General features: G+C 34.8%; 1 protein-coding gene across 1 annotated transcript in view; it reads left to right on the top strand.

Moving 5' to 3' along the window:
• Window positions 1-18742: 18742 nt before the first annotated feature.
• The window catches only part of LanA (laminin subunit alpha), a 78796-nt gene continuing 76071 nt past the window's right edge, over window positions 18743-21467 (top strand). Inside the window, exon 1 of the mRNA XM_090159522.1 lies at window positions 18743-19260. Coding sequence (XP_090015648.1) covers window positions 18880-19260 — 381 coding nt within the window. The 5' untranslated portion in view covers window positions 18743-18879. The remainder of the gene's footprint in view (window positions 19261-21467) is intronic.

The raw sequence follows: 21467 nt of genomic DNA, 5'->3' as shown, positions 1-21467 counted from the left end.
GGAAAATTTAAACGTTACACACTAAGGACATTTTTTGACGTGTGTAAGTGATTTAATAACAGAATGGGTTATCATCAAATAGCCTAGGAAACATGCCAAAGTAATCCAAAACTTCCTGGAAATTATTCCCTTGTTTTGATCAAGAACCACGTTATAATTATTTTTCAGTTTAAATATTAATTATATTAATACGAAGTTTAATTAAAACGCTTATATTTCATAACATTTTTTTTAAATTTATACTTTTGGAACTTACGCATAACAGTAGCGTAGTCTGAAATCCGCCCTGGAGGGGTTCGCGCTATGTAAAGGTTCAGAGTTGTCGAGAAAGGGGTGAACATGAAGTAAATTCAAAGGTACGCCCAAAGGGGACACGGAAGCCGACACCTGTGTTACGCCATTAGACCTTAACGGAAATCTTAAGGCACAAAATGAAAGAGTTGAAAATTTACTCTCAAAAACATAGTTTATTAGGTTAACATAAGTCTTGATTAAGTTATATTTAAACGTAGCAAATAAATTTGGGTTACGATATTTTTCCGCCTTATTTATTTGTTAAATTAGGCGTAATTCAAATGCATCCTTATTTCATTCTTAAACAAGACTCCTATTTTGGTATGGGTACCGACAACTTTCGGTTTATTGTTTGAAGACATGCAGTTACTAGATTCTTTCAAGCTTTGCAAATTATAAGATAAGCAATCGATCTAGAGAAGGCGTCACTTTAGAGTATTCAACACGATAGTCGCCATGACAGGATGCAATATCCTTATTGTCCATAAGTTTAAGTTTTAAACAAACATTTTATGACATTGGTAGGAAATGGGCCCTTGTTCCCACGGCGCGTCGTTTGGTAAGCAAAAATTAATAGCTATTTCTATTACATAGTCAGTTGGTATATTGTAGCCTAAAATTCATTTCGTAAGTTTCAAAACTTACTTTGACTAAGAAGACTTAATTTTATTATTCCACATGTTTTAGTTCATTGTTTTTTTTCTATTTCAGTAATTGTGAATAGAAAACGTGTGGACGGTTTGCCTAGTTATGAATTAATTATTGTGGAATACTCGATGTTTTCTGGTTGAACGTTTCAGCCATTAACTAAACGCTCATTACTGTCTTTTGTCTTTTAAACCAATTCTCTAGAAAGACGTATCAAAATTTCCGCTTACCATTTTTTCAACTAGCTCCCCTTTTAATTTCGTGTCTTGAGAAAGTTCCGCAGTGGTCAGTCTCTATCTTCGGCGCTGAATCGTAAAATGTTTCTTCCCTTGTGGCTCTTGGTCGACACTGGGGAACCCTTTAAAGAGTCTATTGTTAGTAAAGTTACTCTTGACGCGCATAGCATTTCTACACCTTGGTTTCCTCGTGTCATTGCCAAAATCAACGAAAAGAACCGTGGTGTCGCCCGGGAATTGAACCACGTGTTACAGGGGCAGCAGGCGAGTATTCTATCACTTTCAAATTACTTAAACAACACTTTAAAAACGACTTCCAAATGCTAATATTACAAAGCATTTCTTTACATAGTTTTTTTTTTCATTTCGATGCAACATTCTGCAAGGAATTAGCCTCGGGTCGCCCTCGAACCAACGACGCACGCAGTTCTTCTAAATTACTTAAGCAGATGTACTTCCGGATGCTAAGAATTCTAACGTTAAATTTGGAATATTTTAAATTTCAAGATAACTTTGATTATAAGAAAATACTTTTGCTTTTTTCTGACCTATTTGTTTCTACTTTCTAGGCCCTCTCTCACAAAGCTTTTAGCTAAGGGTGCCCGAGTTTTTAACCCCTCGATAATGGCTCTTGTTTTACAAGCAGATAGAAATGTTGCTTGGTCCCCCGAAAATAGAAAGGGGGTTGTAAATGGCCAGTTCTCCTCCATTTCGACCGACCCTTCCTTCCTTTCATCTTTGTTTCGTTGCCCAAATAGCCATTTCTCTCTCCTTCTCTGTGAGGCTACGGGTGGTGGTTATTCAAATTTTTTTGTAGGAGTATTACGGACAAATCACTATGCATGATTTTCTGACCATATCGGCTTTCTGAAGACGGACCTTTTGGAAAGGAATGAGGAAACATATCCACCACTACGATAGAACACGCATTGTCTGTGAATTCACCAAAACGGAACGGCGAAAGCTTCCAGCGTACATGACGTCAATAAAAGTGCGAAGACCCTGAGGACTCTTTGGTATAGATTTAATGGGACCATTTCCTCCCTCATGCAGAGGACGGAATCCTTTTTTTACGAGTTAAAATATCCTTTTCGCGCGCTCGCCTCAGACGTTGTTGTTAGTTAAGTTAACATAAGTGACGTCAGCCACATCGAGACGAAAATCTGCCGAGATAAGCATTCCAAGTAGAGGTATGGATTCCTAACAACGAGCAAATCAGGCAAGAAACGTTGAAAAGAGTCCATTATATTTACCTGGGACTTGAGGCAACAATACTCAAAGCACGAGGTGTAATTTACTGTCCAGGTATGGCAGCAGACATTTAAGAATATGCTGGTCCAAGCCGCTCTTGGCAGTAGTGAACCCAGACGTGTTCACTTGTAAAATACTTTTGATGATACGAGTCAACCACAGCATCAGATTTAGTCAAAGCCACGAAGCAACATTTGGCTCGTTATGGCGCTCCTCAGATTCTGGCTACGAGTTTACGGTGTAGGATGACTCTAATTACCCTTACCAAATCTAACCGGCAACCAACACAGTTAAGCCTGCTATACAAAAATCTAACTATCTAAGTAAACGAAGGAGTTAATTGAAGGTGAATTAACGAGTAGAATCTGCACTACTAAAAGCAACAGGAATATGTGATTGAACACTAATAAGAGTAATGGTACAAAAGTAAGCAATATTATCATATTGGTATAAGCCTATAAAATATTCAATAAGTGGCTGTTGAACGGGCTTAAGACTTTACTTACAATAAAACTCCTTTGGTTATGCAACTTAGGAATGATCAGCGCACTGCGGCTACGGAGTTTAGTTTATAACTTATATAAATGGTCAAAGAGGTTAGTGCTTATTTTAGGTCCTTCAAAGTGCGACTTATTTAACGAACCTCAATCGTACGAAACGATATTTAGCTAATAAAAGTATACGAAATAGCAACAGCCTACGGCAACTGACAAATACCACTTACAATTGTTAGTGAATCGAATCCTTGGCTTTGTGCAAGTGGGGAATTAATATGTTCACAGAACTTATCTCATCGATGCAATGACGGCGCTCGAGGTCTTCTTAGTAATTTAGACTAGCGCTGACAGATGAAGTTCTTACGACATAGCGTTACGATGACTCGAAGTAGTTACGGATAGGGACGCGCTGGCACAGTCGCGCACTCAGATCTTACGTTCGAACTTATGTTCTACGGTTAATTTATGACGCCTAGAATTATCACCGTTCTATGCTGAAGAAAAGATTTTTATGATGCTATTTCAATCAATCTCTGAGTGATTCTAACCTTCTTGTAATGACCGTATGGGTTTTTACATATCGTTATCGATCACTTTCATACTTTATCCGAGATTTTGGAAAGTGTTTGGTTAATTACTAAGCAACTAACAATGAAACAGACTTTTAGAGATACTTCGAGAAATATTTCCAAAGGGAATTTTCCAGGGTAAGCCCAATCAAACCCCACCAGGATGGCGCCCAAGTTTCCAACGAAGCAAACAAGTTCAGCTAGACACCAAGCTAAACACATTTCTATTCTAAATACGTATGGGTGTTCTCATTATTTCGTTACAACGGAACCGAGGGGCAAACCACTCTTTGAAAGTCTGTACACCGGATTACGCTTAGATTAGCATTGCCAAAGGCAGGGACTTCAAAGATTACGCGTAGTCCCATTAGTACAGTCAAAGGTACGGCTCTGTACACCGATTACGCGGAGTGATCAGCCCCTCGAACGGAAACAACTTTGTGGACAAAGAATTCGAGGAATTATCTGGTCGAAGGGGATTTAATCACATCACGACATTCCTATATCACAGTTACTCAAATGGCACGGCCGAGTCCGCTGTCGAAGTATGCCACAAATTTAGTTTTCAACGGCAGGCGAAAGAGAGCGTAAAGATTTATTTAGCCTGAATACACTGTAATACACATAGAAAAGTGTCGTCTGGTGTATTTTTTCACATCCTCACCTGCTCAATCAGGCTTCCAAATTATCTTTTTCGAAACACTGTTCAATATGATCTCAAAACCATAGAAATATATCAGGTGGGATCTGAATCAAGTTGGTTCAGGATTTTTGAGCACATGAGATATAGTAGAGTGATTCTGCTTCGCGCAATTGTTCATTTTGTGGCGAAGAAATAGGCAAATTCAATACAAAACTTGAGAAAATCCTATAGGGTTTAGCTGGGACTTAAAGATTTATAGATTTTGAGATTTCAAACGTTTTGAGTTATTTAATAAATTATCTAATTCGAAATATTAAGTTTATTATTTGTTTTTTAATTGTAATAATTATAAGGAACATCTTAGGTTTTTTGGAATAAGTAAGCCATGTTTCATTTGTCAGTGTGCTTTATAAAACTTTAATCCGAGTGTAATCTGCCTAAATAGCCTGTAATAAAGTTTATAATAAGTTCTTATTTTCATCTACATAATGCTGAATATATAAATTCTTTATCCATGCAATAATAAGGGAAGAATTTCACTATAAGATGCAATAGACTGCACTCTGAATGTTTATTAGTTTTACTGATATCGGCAGATGTCCGAGGATAGCCAGAGTTCCTCCACAGTACTGATGAGCCCGAAATGGATGAAACCGGTCTACTGTTGGAATCTCTGGCCTAAATTTTGACTTTTGAAATAGATATTATGAAATTGATTATAGTAAAGGTATTTTATTTAATTTCTACAGTTTGTATCTGTAGACCTATAACACACTTCATGATAGTATTAACTATTGATAATTCTTAATAAGATCGGCTTACTTAGAATTCCATCATTTCATATTATGCCATCTTATACCCCAAACGTGTAAAGCTATGCCGTTTAGTTGCTTAAATGCCTTTTGCATCTGGTTTTTTCTAATTAAAATATTCGTTTTGTATGGCCTGTATAATTTCTTCCACGGTCACAAGAGATTTAATATTATATTAAAAGCTGTTACTAGCAGTAAAGTATACTAATTGTACTGTTGATGATGATACTAATTGTACCGTTGATCATACTAATTGTACCGTTGATCATACTAATTGTACCGTTGATCATACTAATTGTACCGTTGATCATACTAATTGTATCGTTGATGATGATACTAATTGTACGGTTGATGATACTAATTTTACCGTTGATGATACTAATTGTACCGTTGATGATACCATTTGTTGCGTTGATGATACCAATTGTACCGTTGATGCTACTAATTGTACCGTTGATGATTCTAATCGTACCGTTGATGATTATACTAATTATACCGATGATGGCATCTGATGGTACTTGCACCGTTGAGAACTAAAAGAAAAAGGCCGCGCAAGGTCTAGCGTATTTGATATCAAGTAGCGTGATATGCGGGCTTTTCTTTACCAAGAGTTATGAACAGGCCCATAAAGAATTAGTCCATATTTCTAATTTAAGACCTTGCCCATGGTTTGATTTCACTACGTTCATGGGCTGAGACATTAGAACATTGTGTTGGCAGAGGACCTTGTGAATTTTAACCTTGGCCAGATTTAATATATTTTTGTAGTTCCAGAACTATTAACCACTCTGCCACCCCACCTTAACCACTATTCCACCGCGGTAGATTTATAGTTAAAATTATACTATAGTTATAAGGGAAATTTAGTTGTAAAAACAAAAATTCCCATAAGAAACTACAAACAATCATCCCGACACTTTGGGAAATTGGGACCTAGTCCTCTGTAATTATCAATTGGCACCTCTATAAAAGAATTAGACAACGCGGGAGAATTTTCGTTTCAGTTTGGAAATCTGATCCTCAGACTTCAACATCCCAAATTAAATAATTTTGAGACATTAAAGAGTTTAAGCCAACCCCCCCTCCTCCTGAACAAACGTGTAGGAGAAAATTGTATGATTTTAGATTCTTATAGTACGCTAACCCATTTACAATTTCTTACCTGGCACGTCTTGTAGTATTTCAATAATAATATTGAATATTCAAATTATTCAGCTAAATAAAAATAATATTGAATATGTATTCAAATTATTCAGCTAAATAAATATAAAGGGAGTTATGACAAGCTTTTCCCATTATATGAGAATGTATATTGAATAAAAAATCGTAAATTCTATTGGAAATTGAAACGTGACGAAGCGTACTTTAGTTTAGGTCTAAATCCAGTGGCGGTTTTCTACACAGGCACACGAGAGGCGCGCCCTAGGGCCCCCGATTTTTAGGGACCCCATTTTAGCCGAAAAACCAAAATCCGGAGAAGCCCCAAATCCAAAGCTGATGCTTAAAATAAATTAGTTCCATTTATTCGAAAATTTCGAAAATTCTCCTAGTCGTTTGCCCTACCACATTAATAATATTAAAAGGTTTTCCATTTACCAGAGAATCTCAACAAAAAAATCCTGCTATAATTTCTCATCTAAGCCACGCTTGACAACCAACTTCTTATATTTTATTAATTTATATTAAAATAAAATGAAGCACAACTCTTGGAAAATAGGTTGCGGATCCGGGATCTTTTTAAAAAGATAAAGATCTTATTACTTAAGGTAAGTGTAACTGAGTCAGGTACGCTGCGGTGGCTAAACCATTGAGTTGGGAATAAAAAAAAGGTACAACTAAATCTGGCTGGCGCGGGACCAATTTCGTTCAATATGGAGATTTTTTCAACTATATCGTTCAACCGTGGCGGCATCTGTCTCTGGTGGTGGCAACTATATTGCAATTGAATTTTTGCGCGAATCATATAACTTTACAAAATATAGATGCCGCTACCACCTAATTATAAAGATGAATTTCGTACAGTCTTCTCAGAACAGGTCCCGCGTAACCATGGCAACCGCAACCGTAATTGTAATTCTAGCAGTATTATTCACAATTCAATGGGCTAAACCTTATTGGGGAATTTTGGTACCGTTATTGTAGTGTTTAGGTTGCGAACGTTGAATTCGTATTGTGACGGTTGTGGGTGTAGAGTTAGTTGTGTTTGTGTTTTGATGGTTGTGGATGTTGAGTCTGTTGTGTTTGTACGGGCGTTTTATCTCCAACTTCTTCTTAATGACTTTGCTGAGTGTAATGCTACCTCTCAACGTCCAATGGCAGGGTTTCCACCAATTGTACACGGTATTCGTTTTAGTACCGATTTGCGATTTATTAGCGCTGGCCGGGAATCGAACCCGGGTCTGCCTTGTGCAAGAGATTTACTCTAACCACTCAGCCACCAACGCTTGTTAAATTACGGTGTTTTTCTAAAAAACAGCTTTGGCGAATGTCATTTACAAAGTTATAACGTTAGGTACTATAATTTATTCTACATCATTTTAAATATTTCTAAATTATATTAATCTTGAATTTATTGAAATATTTATAAATTATATTAATCTTATATTTATTGAAATATTTATAAATTATATTAATCTGATATTTAATTAAATATTTATAAATTATATTAATCTTATATTTAATTAAGTATTAATAAATTATATTAATCTTATATTTATAAATTATATTAATATTATATTTATAAATTATATTAATATTATATTTATAAATTATATTAATATTATATTTATAAATTATATTAATATTATATTTATAAATTATATTAATATTATATTTATAAATTATATTAACATTATATTTATAAATTATATTAATATTATATTTATAAATTATATTAATATTATATTTATAAATTATATTAATATTATATTTATAAATTATATTAATATTATATTTATAAATTATATTAATATTATATTTATAAATTATATTAATATTATATTTAGAAATTATATTAATATTGTATTTAGAAATTATATTAATATTATATTTAGAAATTATATTAATATTATATTTATAAATTATATTAATATTATATTTATAAATTATATTAATATTATATTTATAAATTATATTAATATTATATTTATAAATTATATTAATATTATATTTATAAATTATATTAATATTATATTTATAAATTATATTAATATTATATTTAATTAAATATCTGAGTATTTTACTTTATTTGATCGTGTTCAGGAATTGAACTCGGGTCGCATCGTTACAATGCAGATAGTTTACCGCCGAGCCATTGACTTCCTATACGAATATAAAAAGTAAAGAAACCATTATGATAAGGCGGGTTTTTTACCTTTTAATAATGCTTTAAAAAAAGGATAATTATTCAAAACTCCCGCGGAAACTATATAAAAGTAATAATATAGCGCCACCGTGTGGAGAACTATCAATCAAACCGGGTAAAAAATATAATCTCTTCAATTTTTCGAACTTTAGTCAAATCTTGACGGTGCTAAAAAACATCAAATAAACGTATATAAAGCCGTTGCCGTCAATATGGAAGATTAGTCTTTCTTAGTTCTTGGCGGTCAGACGAACTACTACAGGACGGGGTCCTGGTGTCGGTCAAAATTATGAGGTAACTTTGCGGTTTTAATTAGTATGCTTGGTCTTCGGTCAAGAAAAGAGAAAAATTGTGTTTCGCGTTTGGAACGTAAGTGAATGGACTTCAGTGTATGAACAGTGCGTGTTTAAGACTGAAAGTGTTAAAGTAATTGTGAACTAACTCAAGTCAGCTGTAAGATAAAATTGATTGTTTTTTTTAATTGGAATATCTAATTGTACCTTAGAAATTATCAACTCAACCTGTGAGGCTAATTAAGTAGATTGGAAGATATTAGTAGCGAACAGCTCTCAGCTGTTAATTATGACAAGAGTTTATAGTAAGGTAGTTTGAATTTAGTTAAAATTACTCAGTATAATTTATGATATTTACTTAAATGTAAGTGTAAGTGTGTTTTGGTTTATTTTTCAATCACGATGAACTAAGACAAATCTAGTCTTGGACACTTGAGTACCAGTTCTGCACAATTACGTAGGAGGGATATATATTGTTGGGTTATTGATGAAAGTTAAATCTAGAACGTTACATAGTGTTCTGAATAAAAATAAACATTTATAATTTTGCATAATTCTGGTTGCCATTTTATTTCTAATCACTCGCCCACAACATTAAAGTTCTGGCAATCCCGAATCAACTAAATTTGCGATATAACGGCGACGGGAAATTATTCTCGTAAATTTATCGCGCGGCCTTATGGAATATTATTTTAACAAAATTTCGATAAACTATCGTTTAATTAAAATTGGCCCGATTCCGTTAAAATTATAAACCAAAAGCGAACGGTCGTTATAATACCCTCTGTAGCTATTTCTTTCATTAAAATTTGCTTTGTATTATATTTAACTGACAAACTTGTACTGTAAAAAGGGTTTAATTCAATTGTGCATTGTTATAGTACGTCTAACTCACTGTTGTAACTACTTAACTTATGATATTCTGAATAAATTAAAATTGGTCGTTTCGTCTCAATTATTCTAATTATAATTAAATTTTATACCGGGCGGGATAGAACTGGGATAACATTTTTAACAAAGAACTCTAAATTGCGGAGTTATATCTTTAAGGGTTATCTCGAGAAATTAATACCACTAGGGACAATTCTTCCGAGGAGAGGTATATTTTGGCTTGCCAACTTGTTCCTCATCAAATCGACGACGGTTAGTTTTTTTTTTTAATATTGGCTATAAGAATAACAGCCCTAGATTTATAGTTTTATTGTATGTTTGTCGTATGCGCCTGGTCTTTCCAATGGTATATTGCTTGTCTCGCTACTCTGAGTGGTTGAGGAGATACAAGGGGCTGGAATCGGCCTTAGTTGCTTCGGGATAGTACTAGCTCGGTCTCAAAATGCTAGTCACTTACTTTATTTTTTATTAATTTATTTAATAGATTCTATAATCGAAAGCTCAAGTGTACTGATACAATATTTAACTAATATATAAAAGTATTTAATTTTCTTTATTAGATTTAAATCACCAAAGGTTAAAATTTTTAATTTAGGCGCTATTGCTCAGAAATATGGAAATGTATTAAAATCGGAAAAAGTAAAAAAGTATATGTTGACACAATACTTCACACAAAATAGAGATGAAGCGCCGATCATCAATAGTTAAAATTTTTAAATAGTTTACGCTTCATATCTTCTATTGCATAGTAGTAGGAAAAATGAAATACAGTTTGATAAGTTGTGGAGTTACCAGAGTGGCGGAGTGCGCAGTACTTCTAACCACCAAGGGTGGTTGTGCACCGGTAAATGTTACCTTTGGTCAAATTGTTCTACCACTACCTCCGACTTTGGTCAGGTAAGGGAGGTCCTTGCTATATCGACGCTTTGGCGGAGTTCATTTAGAACTGTGCGGCGGCGGTTCTTTGTATGGGGCGAGCTGTGCAGCGGACGCTAGGGCGCATTGTAATGCCTTTGCGTACCTTCACTTTCAAGACGTTTACTCGTCCTTTTGTGGTCTGGATGTCTGTTGGGGGTGCTCCGTAAACCATTATCATTCTCACGGCTGTGTGCGAAGTGCAAGTCTCATCACTGCACCTTTCAGCGGGTTATACGGCTAGCGTCAAATTGGCTACAGTCAGAGCCATATCTGGGGACACTGTTCTTGGTCAATGGAATTTTTGGCGCCTTCTCATATTGTTAAATTTACCCAAGGCAGAAATGTTTAAATTTTAACCCGAAAAACGTTAGCTAGCCGATAGCACCATTCCGGAAATGCAAAGAGGAAATGAAGTGAAAAGGGAGAAAGGTCCTTGGACCCTGCAGATAATAGCTCACAAACTAGCTTCTTAGAGGCCTACTACGAACAGAGCCCGCACGCTCGTGCTTCGTCAAAACTTCGTACACTGAAATATATAGTTAGAGTTTCAATCGACTAATTAATTTGCCAAAGAGCCAGGAATAAATGAAGATACATTTAAAGAATAGATAAAGCACGAGCATAAAAAACGAAGAGATTTCTTACTAGTGCAGATCGTTTTTGAACAGCTGGTGCTAGACGCCTAAAGTTCCAAATTTATGGCGAAGTCCAGTTTTGCGAGAGGGCTCATGGACCGAAGTGGCGTCTGTACCAAGGTTCCAACAAACCTGTTGAAACAATGTATGCCAGGGAGGACAAATAAAAAGAGATAAGATTAAAAAATTCATTTCGGGTGAAATTACATCATTTTTTATTACTTTACTTTGTCGCTTTTAGCTTTGGCTATTTTTTTCGTTCGAAGGAAATAATTACAATTTTGAACAGTCTTGAATCTAATTAAACGAGCGACGTTTCGGTGTTACTGAATTTATCTAACAAACACAGAACGATTATTCGAATGCCCTGTATCGGGAAAAACGTCGTTTAACAGTACACAAGTAGTAGTGTATTATATATCAAACAGGAGCGCTCGGTTGATTCCTTCACACCTGCAAGAGTGAAAAACGAATTTTTCTTCCATTTAAAGGTCAAAAGGAGAGTTTTTTTAAAGTTGTAAGGTTGTGAAAATGTCATTGTATTAAATATTTCAAATACCTCTAACTAAAAACGTCAATTCCAAAAAAATTATCTTAAATTATATCCTTAGTGGTTAACTCTTCCGCTTTGTAAAAAAGCGGAGTCCGGGGTCAGTTCCAGCTGGTGGTTAAAATCTCGGAACCATTCCTTCTGGGTGAGTTTGCAAGTTATCTTCCTCTCTGTACTTCGGTTTCCTCTTTCTATAAACCTTCTGAAGATTCTAAAGCAAAAGCTAGTGAAGGGATACTGTTTTAATTATACTGTTAAAAGGGCCTGCAATGCAGGTTATAAACATAGCTTTCTCCAAAAAACTCACTAGCCATGACTAAGATTTCCTATCTCCCGTCTAGTGCCCATGTGGTGTAAACGGACTTCAGTCTTTTAATGACACCAACACTTAAATGGAAGCAGTTCCCTGGGTTAAGTCGTCGCTCCCCACGGCCAAGGGTAATAAATAATAATAATAATAATCAGCTAAGCTAATACCCAAGGTACCACCCTAGGCCTAAGTCATTAAGCGATTTTAAAGCCATTAACTCAGGTGGCCGGGTTAAAATTCTTAGGAGTGTGGCCGTGGCAAGCCCATCATGCCTCTTTATTTGCCACGACTCGAAACTCGTTGTACTTGCTTTCCTGTTCAGTGCAGAGCTTATACACCAAATCCTTCCAGACTTCATATCTATCTCAGGCGACATAATTTTTTCAATCTCCTACAAAGGGATAACCGGCGCTATCACAAAGCGTGGGAAGAGCGTCTCGTAGATATGTCGCTGAAATTCTTGAGCGATTAAGCTATATCTGATCGTGGTGGGCTCCAAAGAGGCCGGTGCTTGTCTCAATTCTCTTTCATCGCCATGATATGGAACCCATTTGAGCGATGACTCCTTTTGCATTGTGTGTCTTTTTATCTGGGTGCACCCAGGTCCATTCTTATGGCACACATAGGCTTATTTGCAAAAGCGCTGGTCGACTTTATTTTTCTATGCAGTAAAAAGCACGTTTGATTTTACGGGTGTACCCTCCGAAAACGGCCGGATGGTTTAACAATGGTACCTTGGTCTGGCGTTAAGACTAGGCCTGTGCGGATACTCGAAAATTGCGAGTACTCGGGCCCGAGTCCGAGTAGAGTACTCGGACTCGGACTCGCAACCCGTTTTTCTAAGGCTCGAACGAGTACCTGAGTTCTTTGCCAAGGCCTAAAAATTACTCAAAGGGGACTCGAGCAAGAATTTAAAAGTCGCGACGAGTCCATTATTTTGCCGACGAGTCCGTTATTCCAGTCGTGCGAGAAATTTAAATTCTCGGAATGGCGCTACAGTAGCCATTTAAGTGCACCGTGCACACAGTTTGTTTGATGGAGATCACTTAGCCCCCCTTTTAATTTATAAATTTATGTCAAAATGGGATAAAGTGGTAAAACCGTTAATTAAGTGGTCACTATGTTCCTTACTTGAAAAAAAGTTTGACTTTTTGAGATAAGATAAAGTTTTTACTTTTTATTGTAAAAAAGCTAAAAAAATATTAACCCAAATAGTTTACCAAACGTTGCTGGAGAATAATAACCATCATTATCCAGATATAAAAAGATTTTTTTTAAATAAAATTGATTTGTAATTATAATTTAATACCAATAAGCCAAAAATCTTTAAATTAGTAGTTAGTGTTTGAATTTTATACACAACTCTAAACAGTAATTTTATAAGCGAAACTCGAATTAGACTCTTTTGAAAATTTTGGACTCGAATTAGACTCGCCACCATATTTAAGGACTCGAGGACTCGAGCAAGTCCAACTATCAGAGACTCGAGACTCGTTCAAGTCCAATTTTCCAGGACTCAGGATAAGACTCGAAACCCAAAAAAAGAGGACTCGCACAGGCCTAGTTAAGACACTGGTGTGTGACGTATTTGAAGTTACAAGCAGATGAAAAATTTCACAACTAAATTCCAAGGATTTAAATATTTTGGTTTAACAAAAGTTAAATGCCAGAGGCGTAAATAGGCCAATGCACCCAACGCCCTACATTGGGACCCACAAAAAAAACGTTACAAGAGCTTAATTTCCTATCTGTTATTGGGGCCCAATTCTACAAGCTATGCTGCTCTGATGGTTCAGTATTTATAATAATATGTTGGGCTTTTTAAGGTGATCCCATTATAAAAATTGATTAACATAATACTGTTTTTAAATTCAAATGATTTTATTTTTAATACTTTTTTTGCAAGTGGTAACATTTTTATTTATATTTTATTAACTTTCTATTATAATTTATAATTATAAATTGTTTCTTTATTTGCATATTTTCCGGTTTAATATGTACATGCCTAGCTGAATTTGCTTATAGCTACCTCTACAGTCGTTAGCTGGTCGATTTAACCCTTCCTTTCCAACTTTTAAAAAGTTGAGTTTATTTTGTGCCACTGCCTTTTCAATTGTAATTTCTTTGCTACAAATGGACTCTTGATCTCGAGTAATTTGTTGTCACCATTCTCCACAAATATTCCATCCGGACTAATAGCTAGAAAGTGACTTTTGCGACAAGCAATGAGACCAAATTCTAGTACGTCCACTTTTTTAATGGTTTTTCAAAAGCTGTGAAGTGGTATTTTCCTTATTCTTAGAAGAAACTATTTTCTTAAAAGTGGTGCCAGTTCAATTCGTCTGATTTTGTCTTTCCAAATCTACTTTTACAAATTCCTTAAAGAAATGACCTTCTTCTGTAGACGTCTTAGGAAACTGATTTTCATATTCATCGAACACATTGAGGGTTTCTACCAAAATATCATCAATAAAAGTGTGCGAGTACAAATCAAAAGAATCAATTTCACAGCGTGTACACGAATTTTCGATAGATTCAGCTTCTTCACTCGGATTGATGAAACTGCTTGCAGATTTTTAGTTTGTTCCGTTCCAACAAACAAATTGTTTTTAATTACCTGGTAGATGCATAGCACAGACAGATTCATATGGTAGGCTAGAAATCAATCTTTCGTCACATTAAGCTAAGGCTTGTCACTCAAAAAGTCAGTTTACTGACTTTTGTTACGCAGTCTTGATATTTAATTTGCTTTGCCTGGTACATTCGCTGTGTCAGAAACAATCGACACTTTCAATGCTGTGTTTCCATCATTGACTTTAAATTTTAACTTTCAAGAATGTGGGTCTCAATTTTATTGGCTCGATTGAATTACATATACTTCAATAATAACAAAAAATTTCAAAAATCATTTTTCTCAAGGCATCCGTTCACCTTCTGTAGATCAAGGCTTCTTTCCAATAAACTTAATTTAAAATACATTATACATCACATTTTTTAAATGTGGAAATGACTATTCTATGAAATTATAAGAGTGTGGGCTTGTTATAATGACAATATAATATTAATAAAGTTACTACATACCTATTTGAGTCGTCATGTTCGATGAGATTCCCAAAATTCAATTAATCGAGTGTGTTAAAACTTTAAAATTTAAACTTTTACTGATCCCGTGTATGAATTCTCTAATTAAGGCCTGCTCATAGTATTATTTAACTCTCTATTACAAATTAAATTTATATTGAAAGGTCAAATTTATCAAAAAAATAAGCATGTGAACAGGCTTTCAAAAATATACTAAAATCGTAAGTTAAACGTTTTAATTGATGTTATAAAACTCCCGCATTTACGCATAACTCCATTACCCGGATCACTGAAATATAGTACCGCGCAGTGTGACTAGGTGGAGCAGCAGTCGTTTAAGGTGGCGAATTACCACACGTACATTAACAAATGCGTAAAATATATGTTACGTCATCAATACGAAGGTGCAGTATGAAAAATGAATGAAAGTATGCCACCCCCTTCGAAACTATTTCTGGCGGCACAGTCAGTCGGCGTCTCCCTCGTAGCTGGCGCTCAGCCTTGAGAGCTTGAAGCGAGCTTGCCAACCCAGTCGGGGAGAGAACAGAGGCTACGAGTGACGGAGGAGAAGAGAAGGTTATTATTAGAGCAGTAAAAGTGATTCTTCAAAGGGAAGGAACCCAACGGTGATGTACTAGCTGTCCTGGGACGCCTGTCTAAGAAAAAACGTTGAGCTCAGTGCCCACCGTTGCGTTTCTCTCTCTCGCCACATGGCGCAAATACCTAGACCTGACTTCTATAATTCGTTAGCTCACTACCAAAATATTGTAACTCAGATTTTGGTGAATTTTAGAAAACATTCATTCAGAGATCGAATTTTTTTTATATATTTATTAATTTTTTTATTTACTAATTAATATGTTATATTAAATTATTACATTGCATTGCATTACATTACTTTATACAATATTACGGAACTGGTCGATGGTTTTATTTGGTGCTTTTCTCTCTACCATTTCCTAGCATAAATTAGGCGTTTTTCGTTAAATTAATTATTTTAAATTAAAAACAAATTGATAATTAAAGAATAGCGTATTATAAGCAGCTGTTGAATATTTTTTCAAAAATTTGTTGGAATTCAGTTAAAAGTATTGAAACAAATAAAGCTTCGTTTTCCCCTAAAAGGCGTTATTGCTGTTAATGAGAACCATTCTTTAAGGGGGAAGAATACAGTAAAAGCCTCTTTTTCGTTCAAGCTGAACGTTTCTGTTTTAACAAAACCATAATTTAATTTAATTTTCTTATTAGGCTGAACCGTCCTCTAGTGCTTAAAATAATTTTGGTAATTCTAATATTAATAGTTAACGAGATATAAGGTCCTAACTAAAGGGTAGTTTGGGCACTTGCCCAACTTGTTTAGCCCCGGGGGTCTGAATTAAAACGTAATAACTTAATTAATTTTAAATTTAAAATTCTCAAAATTAATTTAAGCACTAAACAAGGGGCTGTGCTACACTTAAATATTAATTTTATAAGTTAAAATACAAAATTAAAAGAGTTCAGCTTGAAATAGCACGAAAGTAGACAATGGCCACTGTAGTCTTCCCCCTTAAATTAAAAATAAGAATATTAATTATTGGGGAACGTGGAGAAGTGTGGCACGGAGGACTTGCCACCCCCCCCCCCCTCCGACGCAATTTAACCCGGCCATCTGAATAAAAGGCAATAAAAATCGCTAGATGACTTTGGCCTAGCGGAGTATTATTACTAGTTTATAGGAAGTTTTACACTGCACAGACTGTTTAGCCGACAAGATCCCCCATGCATATTCTAGCACGGGCTTACTTTGTCTAATACGACATTGAGTTCTCATATAATATATGTACTCTGTCAAGATAAAACGGCGCCGTTAAAAGAAGCCGTTTTATTTGCTTTGCCTCCGCGTCTTTCCAACTTGGATCAAGGGCTCGTTATCACAAAGAGAAAATGACCTCGAGTCAATTCAAGAATTAATGAATTGCAACTGAGAATAGAAGGGCGGAGCTATAATATCTGCGATCAAGTTATTTTATAAAATTGAACTTAAGTTTGAAGAAGTGTTACATCAAATGGCGTTAATGGCTACACTTGAGAGCTGCCTGTTTATCAAAAATTAATTGGAAAAAATGGTTTTGTTTTTCTGGTTTGCATAAAGAAGGCACGTCATTGCATAATTTATTAATACGACTTTTGTACAATAGCTTTAAAATATAAAATTTAATATTTTTAACTTAAGTAAACATTGTTCCTATACAATTTGAGTTTTAATATCACCAAGAAGACTAAATAATTATATATGACTGAACTGAGTTACGAAGGGTAGTTCCACTGCCAGAGGTCGTAGCAATTGCATTATAAAATAATAAAAAGAATATTGAACCGTTATGAAATCAAAAGGCTATAATTATGTACACATGCAAAAATTACCAAATTTAAAATTAAATTTAAAGGTTCTGTAATAATATAATTAACACATTTAGGAAAAGATAAACTTAATTACTTAGGATCTTTATTTTCATTCGTCTCTTAACAATAATTTTGTATTAAAATCCAGAAAGGTGTTATTTTTCCATTTTGGTAGAAATTTCTGATACTAACTATTTATATAATTTTTTTTTACATTTGTAGCAATACTCAATACAAATAAAATTAGCCAATCCGAACAGTTTTTAGTTATATTAGGAAAATGTTTGTTGAATTACCAAGAGTATCTTAATTTTTAATTATTTCATTATATTCGATTTCTGCCTTTGTTAATGCTAGCCTTGTGTTAAGTTTTAAAACATAATATTATATTATAAAATAGTCAAAGAAATGAAAGCCAAACCATTAATGACGTAGTGGCATTAACATAAGCGGTCAATTTATAAATAAAAAAGTGAAAATATTTGAAGGTTAACTTTTAATTTACTTACTTGAAATTCATCGCAGGAAGCATATATACTTAAATATTGAAAAAGAATAACTGTTTTGCTAGTTCCAAGAAGAAGAAAATGGGCCCCAAAATTCTTCTATAGGATCGAAAAATATTAAAATAGTTTATCCTTGTTATTTATCCTACCTGACCAAAAAGGTTTGCTGCCGCCACTGAATTCTGGTGGCCTGCTTTGAATTTTTGAAGTATTACTATTTCATATGAAAAACGGTAAAGAGTAAATGTTTGTTTATTTGAAAAAAATGCCATTGTTTTATTTAATTAAAATTTGCAATAATATAACTAAAAATGACTGGGAGGAAATATCCACATAAGGTAAATAAAACCAGACATTATAATTTAATTTTGAAACTAGCCCGACATCCAAACAAATTCCCCTTCTTTGCTCTAAGCGCTTCAATCTAAATGTCGAGTTCCCTCTCAGTTATTTGTGAATCGGTCGTCACATAAAACGAATGAGAGAGAAGCCGTTAGAGCATTTGTTTGTTCTCGAGGCCATCTTGTTTCGTTCCACTCTCCCATCCCTCCTTCTTCCTCCTCTCTTGATTTACACACCCAACCAGTCGAACGGCCCGTCTCGGGGAGTCTTGGTAAATAACGTTTAACATAGTCCCGCTTCACCCCTCGCTTGCACGCCACCCGTCCCGAGGAGGACCGTATTCCCGCTACGAATCGCGACCCTCCTCACTTGAAACCTCTACCGAAGAGTAGCCAAAGCTACATTCTTCTCTAGCCCAATTTCCAAGTAAGATTGCCGTCTTGTTACTGAGGAACTGTTCTCCCTCTTCTCCGCGGGGATCGCTGAGTCCGCTCGCTTCACTTTACGATTTAGAACAACCGCGGAACGTCGCGAAGAAGCCGGCTTTTTCTCAAGAAGGGAATATTAGACTAAGGCCTCATAAAATATAACTTTGCTAAATGCGCGGCGATCAATTATTACGAAGGCCTTAATCTCTTTTGTCAGTGGAATAAAATGGGTTCCGACTTTAAACAGACAATGTTGGCTACGTTATGGATACTGGTCATCGCGACACTGACCAGCGCCCAAGTGTTGGACCCGCCGTACTTCAATTTGGCCGAAGGAAGGACCATCGCGGCAACCGCCACTTGCGGGGAGGGCGTCGCCGAACCGGAACTGTATTGCAAACTAGTGGGCGCCACGCTGGATCTTCAGGATAATCCCAATATTAATCTGATTCAAGGACAAGTGTGCGATTACTGCGATCCCACCGACCCCAAGATGTCCCATCCCGCGGAATTCGCCATTGACGGCACAGAGAGATGGTGGCAGAGTCCGCCCCTTTCCAGAGGCAACAAGTTCAACGAGGTCAACCTCACCATCGATCTTGGACAGGTTGGTTTCGTTAATTTTTAAGATATTATTTTCTTACAATACGGCTATAGTCTTCAACGACTGTAGTTTATCGTAATTACCTTTTTTTCGTCGGTAATGTGACTGAATATTGCCTGGGCCAACCGATATACAGTTTGGATATTTGGGCATGCTGTACCTTTTTTATTTGACCATCGATCCTAAAATTAGTCGAGGTGACCGACTGTGATATTTCGACCTCTTTACGGACTAAGATCCGACTGAGTCGGCCTACTCCTAGTAGACCATCATGGGTTCTTTCATAGCATGACCACATATGTTCCACAAGAACAAAACATCCTTTAACGCATTATTCGACTTTTAAACTCAGATTTCGGTACCGGTATGCGGTTTTTCACAAATTACGTTATGGAAAAATTATATTTATCGTTACCACACTTTCCCTCTTAACGAGAAGTAATATTTTAAAAACACCGAAATTACTTAACAAATAGTCAAACTCCCTATTTAAATATAATAGCACCATCAACAATAAAACTATTAAATTTATTTCGAAATAATATTTATTAATAGTTCAAAGAATCCAAACGATATTTCAATTGCACAAAATGTTTTAGTGTACTAAATTATAAATTATAATAACAAGTAAAAAAGTGAGACAGTAAGTTAAATTAATTTTTAATTTACGAACTTGTATGAAACTTTGCTCTGTGACGTAACATTTGATCTATCCCTACTCATCCTCCAGTACTAATTAGAAACGCTTTCGAAACCCCACTTACTTCCCTTAGTGCGTTATGTCATTTGTGAACGGCCCCTTTGGCAAAGCCAAACCTGACATTGCAGCGATACTGTTCTATGCAGAATATCTATGAGGGGGTACGTTACAACTAACGCCAGTTAGAGCCTTCCATTTTTTTTCATAATATTCAAAAATTATTTTTATATACAAAATTATTATTTTTCAAAGTTCCATCAAGAATGTAGAGAGAATAACCTATTTTGCGACGATGCGGGGCATGGTGGTCGAATTAAACCCAGTGGGATGGGAGCGGGGAAGAGGACGACGTCAATTTCAAAGAACCAATCAGGCTGAATTGATTATATTCAGGAGAAACTTACGTTTAGAGCATAAACGGGATTTGGAGTAACAACAAAAATCAGCTCAGCATAGCCAACCGTATATATAAAATATTCTTGGTACCACATTGCATTAGATTGTTACAATTTATGAGGTTTCTATACCACTTGTACCAAATCGTTATTATATAAAATTACTAATAACATATCGCATTCAAAAAACAAAAGTCTAAAAAAACGTAATACATACTTAGTAAAACACTGTAAGTATATTGTACAGTGCGGAGACTATCGTCTTGAAACGATTTGACCTCTCAGCAGCGCACGCCTATAGAAGTTTTCTCCACGCCGATAGACCACCCAATGTCCCATCCTTGGCCGTTTTATAGGATAGTTATCTCGTGGACTGAATATAGTTGGGGCATTGACCCGAACCGCTAACCTCGCAGCTCTGACCTTCAGCCAGCGCCCAGCGATCGCATTTCCCGAAAAAGTACATTTCACGATGTATAACATTCATTAATTATTTTAATGTATACTATTTGATCTATTTCCACAATTAAACCACTTAGCGCGTAAGGAGCAATTTTTAAATTTATATCAATTAAAAATATTTATTATAGTACAATTTATAAACAAAAATGTCTAAAAAAACCAAGTATTATTTAATATTGAAGCTAGGGTAAAATTTTAAAAATAACATTAAGAACAGTTCAGAAATAATTTTATAAAATTACATTAAGAACAGTTAATTCATAATAATTTTATAAAAATTACATTAAGAACAGTTAATTAATAATAATTAAATCAAGTTTAAGGACAGTTAATTTATAATAATTAAATCAAGTTTAAGGACAGTTAATTTATAATAATTAAATCAAGTTTAAGGACAGTTAATTTATAATAATTAAATCAAATTTACATTAAGAACAGTTAATTTATAATAATTAAATCAAATTTACATTAAGAACAGTTAATTTATAATAATTAAATCAAGTTTAAAGACAGTTAATTTATAATAATTAAATCAAATTTAAGAACAGATAATTTATAATAACTAAATCAAATTTAAGGACAGTTAATTTATAATAATTAAATCAAATTTAAGAACAGTTAATTTATAATAATTAAATCAAATTTAAGGACAG

The sequence above is a fragment of the Leiobunum rupestre genome, chromosome 9, assembly GCF_980474605.1.
Source record: "Leiobunum rupestre chromosome 9, qqLeiRupe1.1.hap1, whole genome shotgun sequence".
NCBI classification, from domain to species: domain Eukaryota; kingdom Metazoa; phylum Arthropoda; class Arachnida; order Opiliones; family Sclerosomatidae; genus Leiobunum; species Leiobunum rupestre.
The sequence above is the reverse complement of the archived record's forward strand: the minus strand, read 5'-3'. Positions and strand labels throughout refer to the sequence as shown.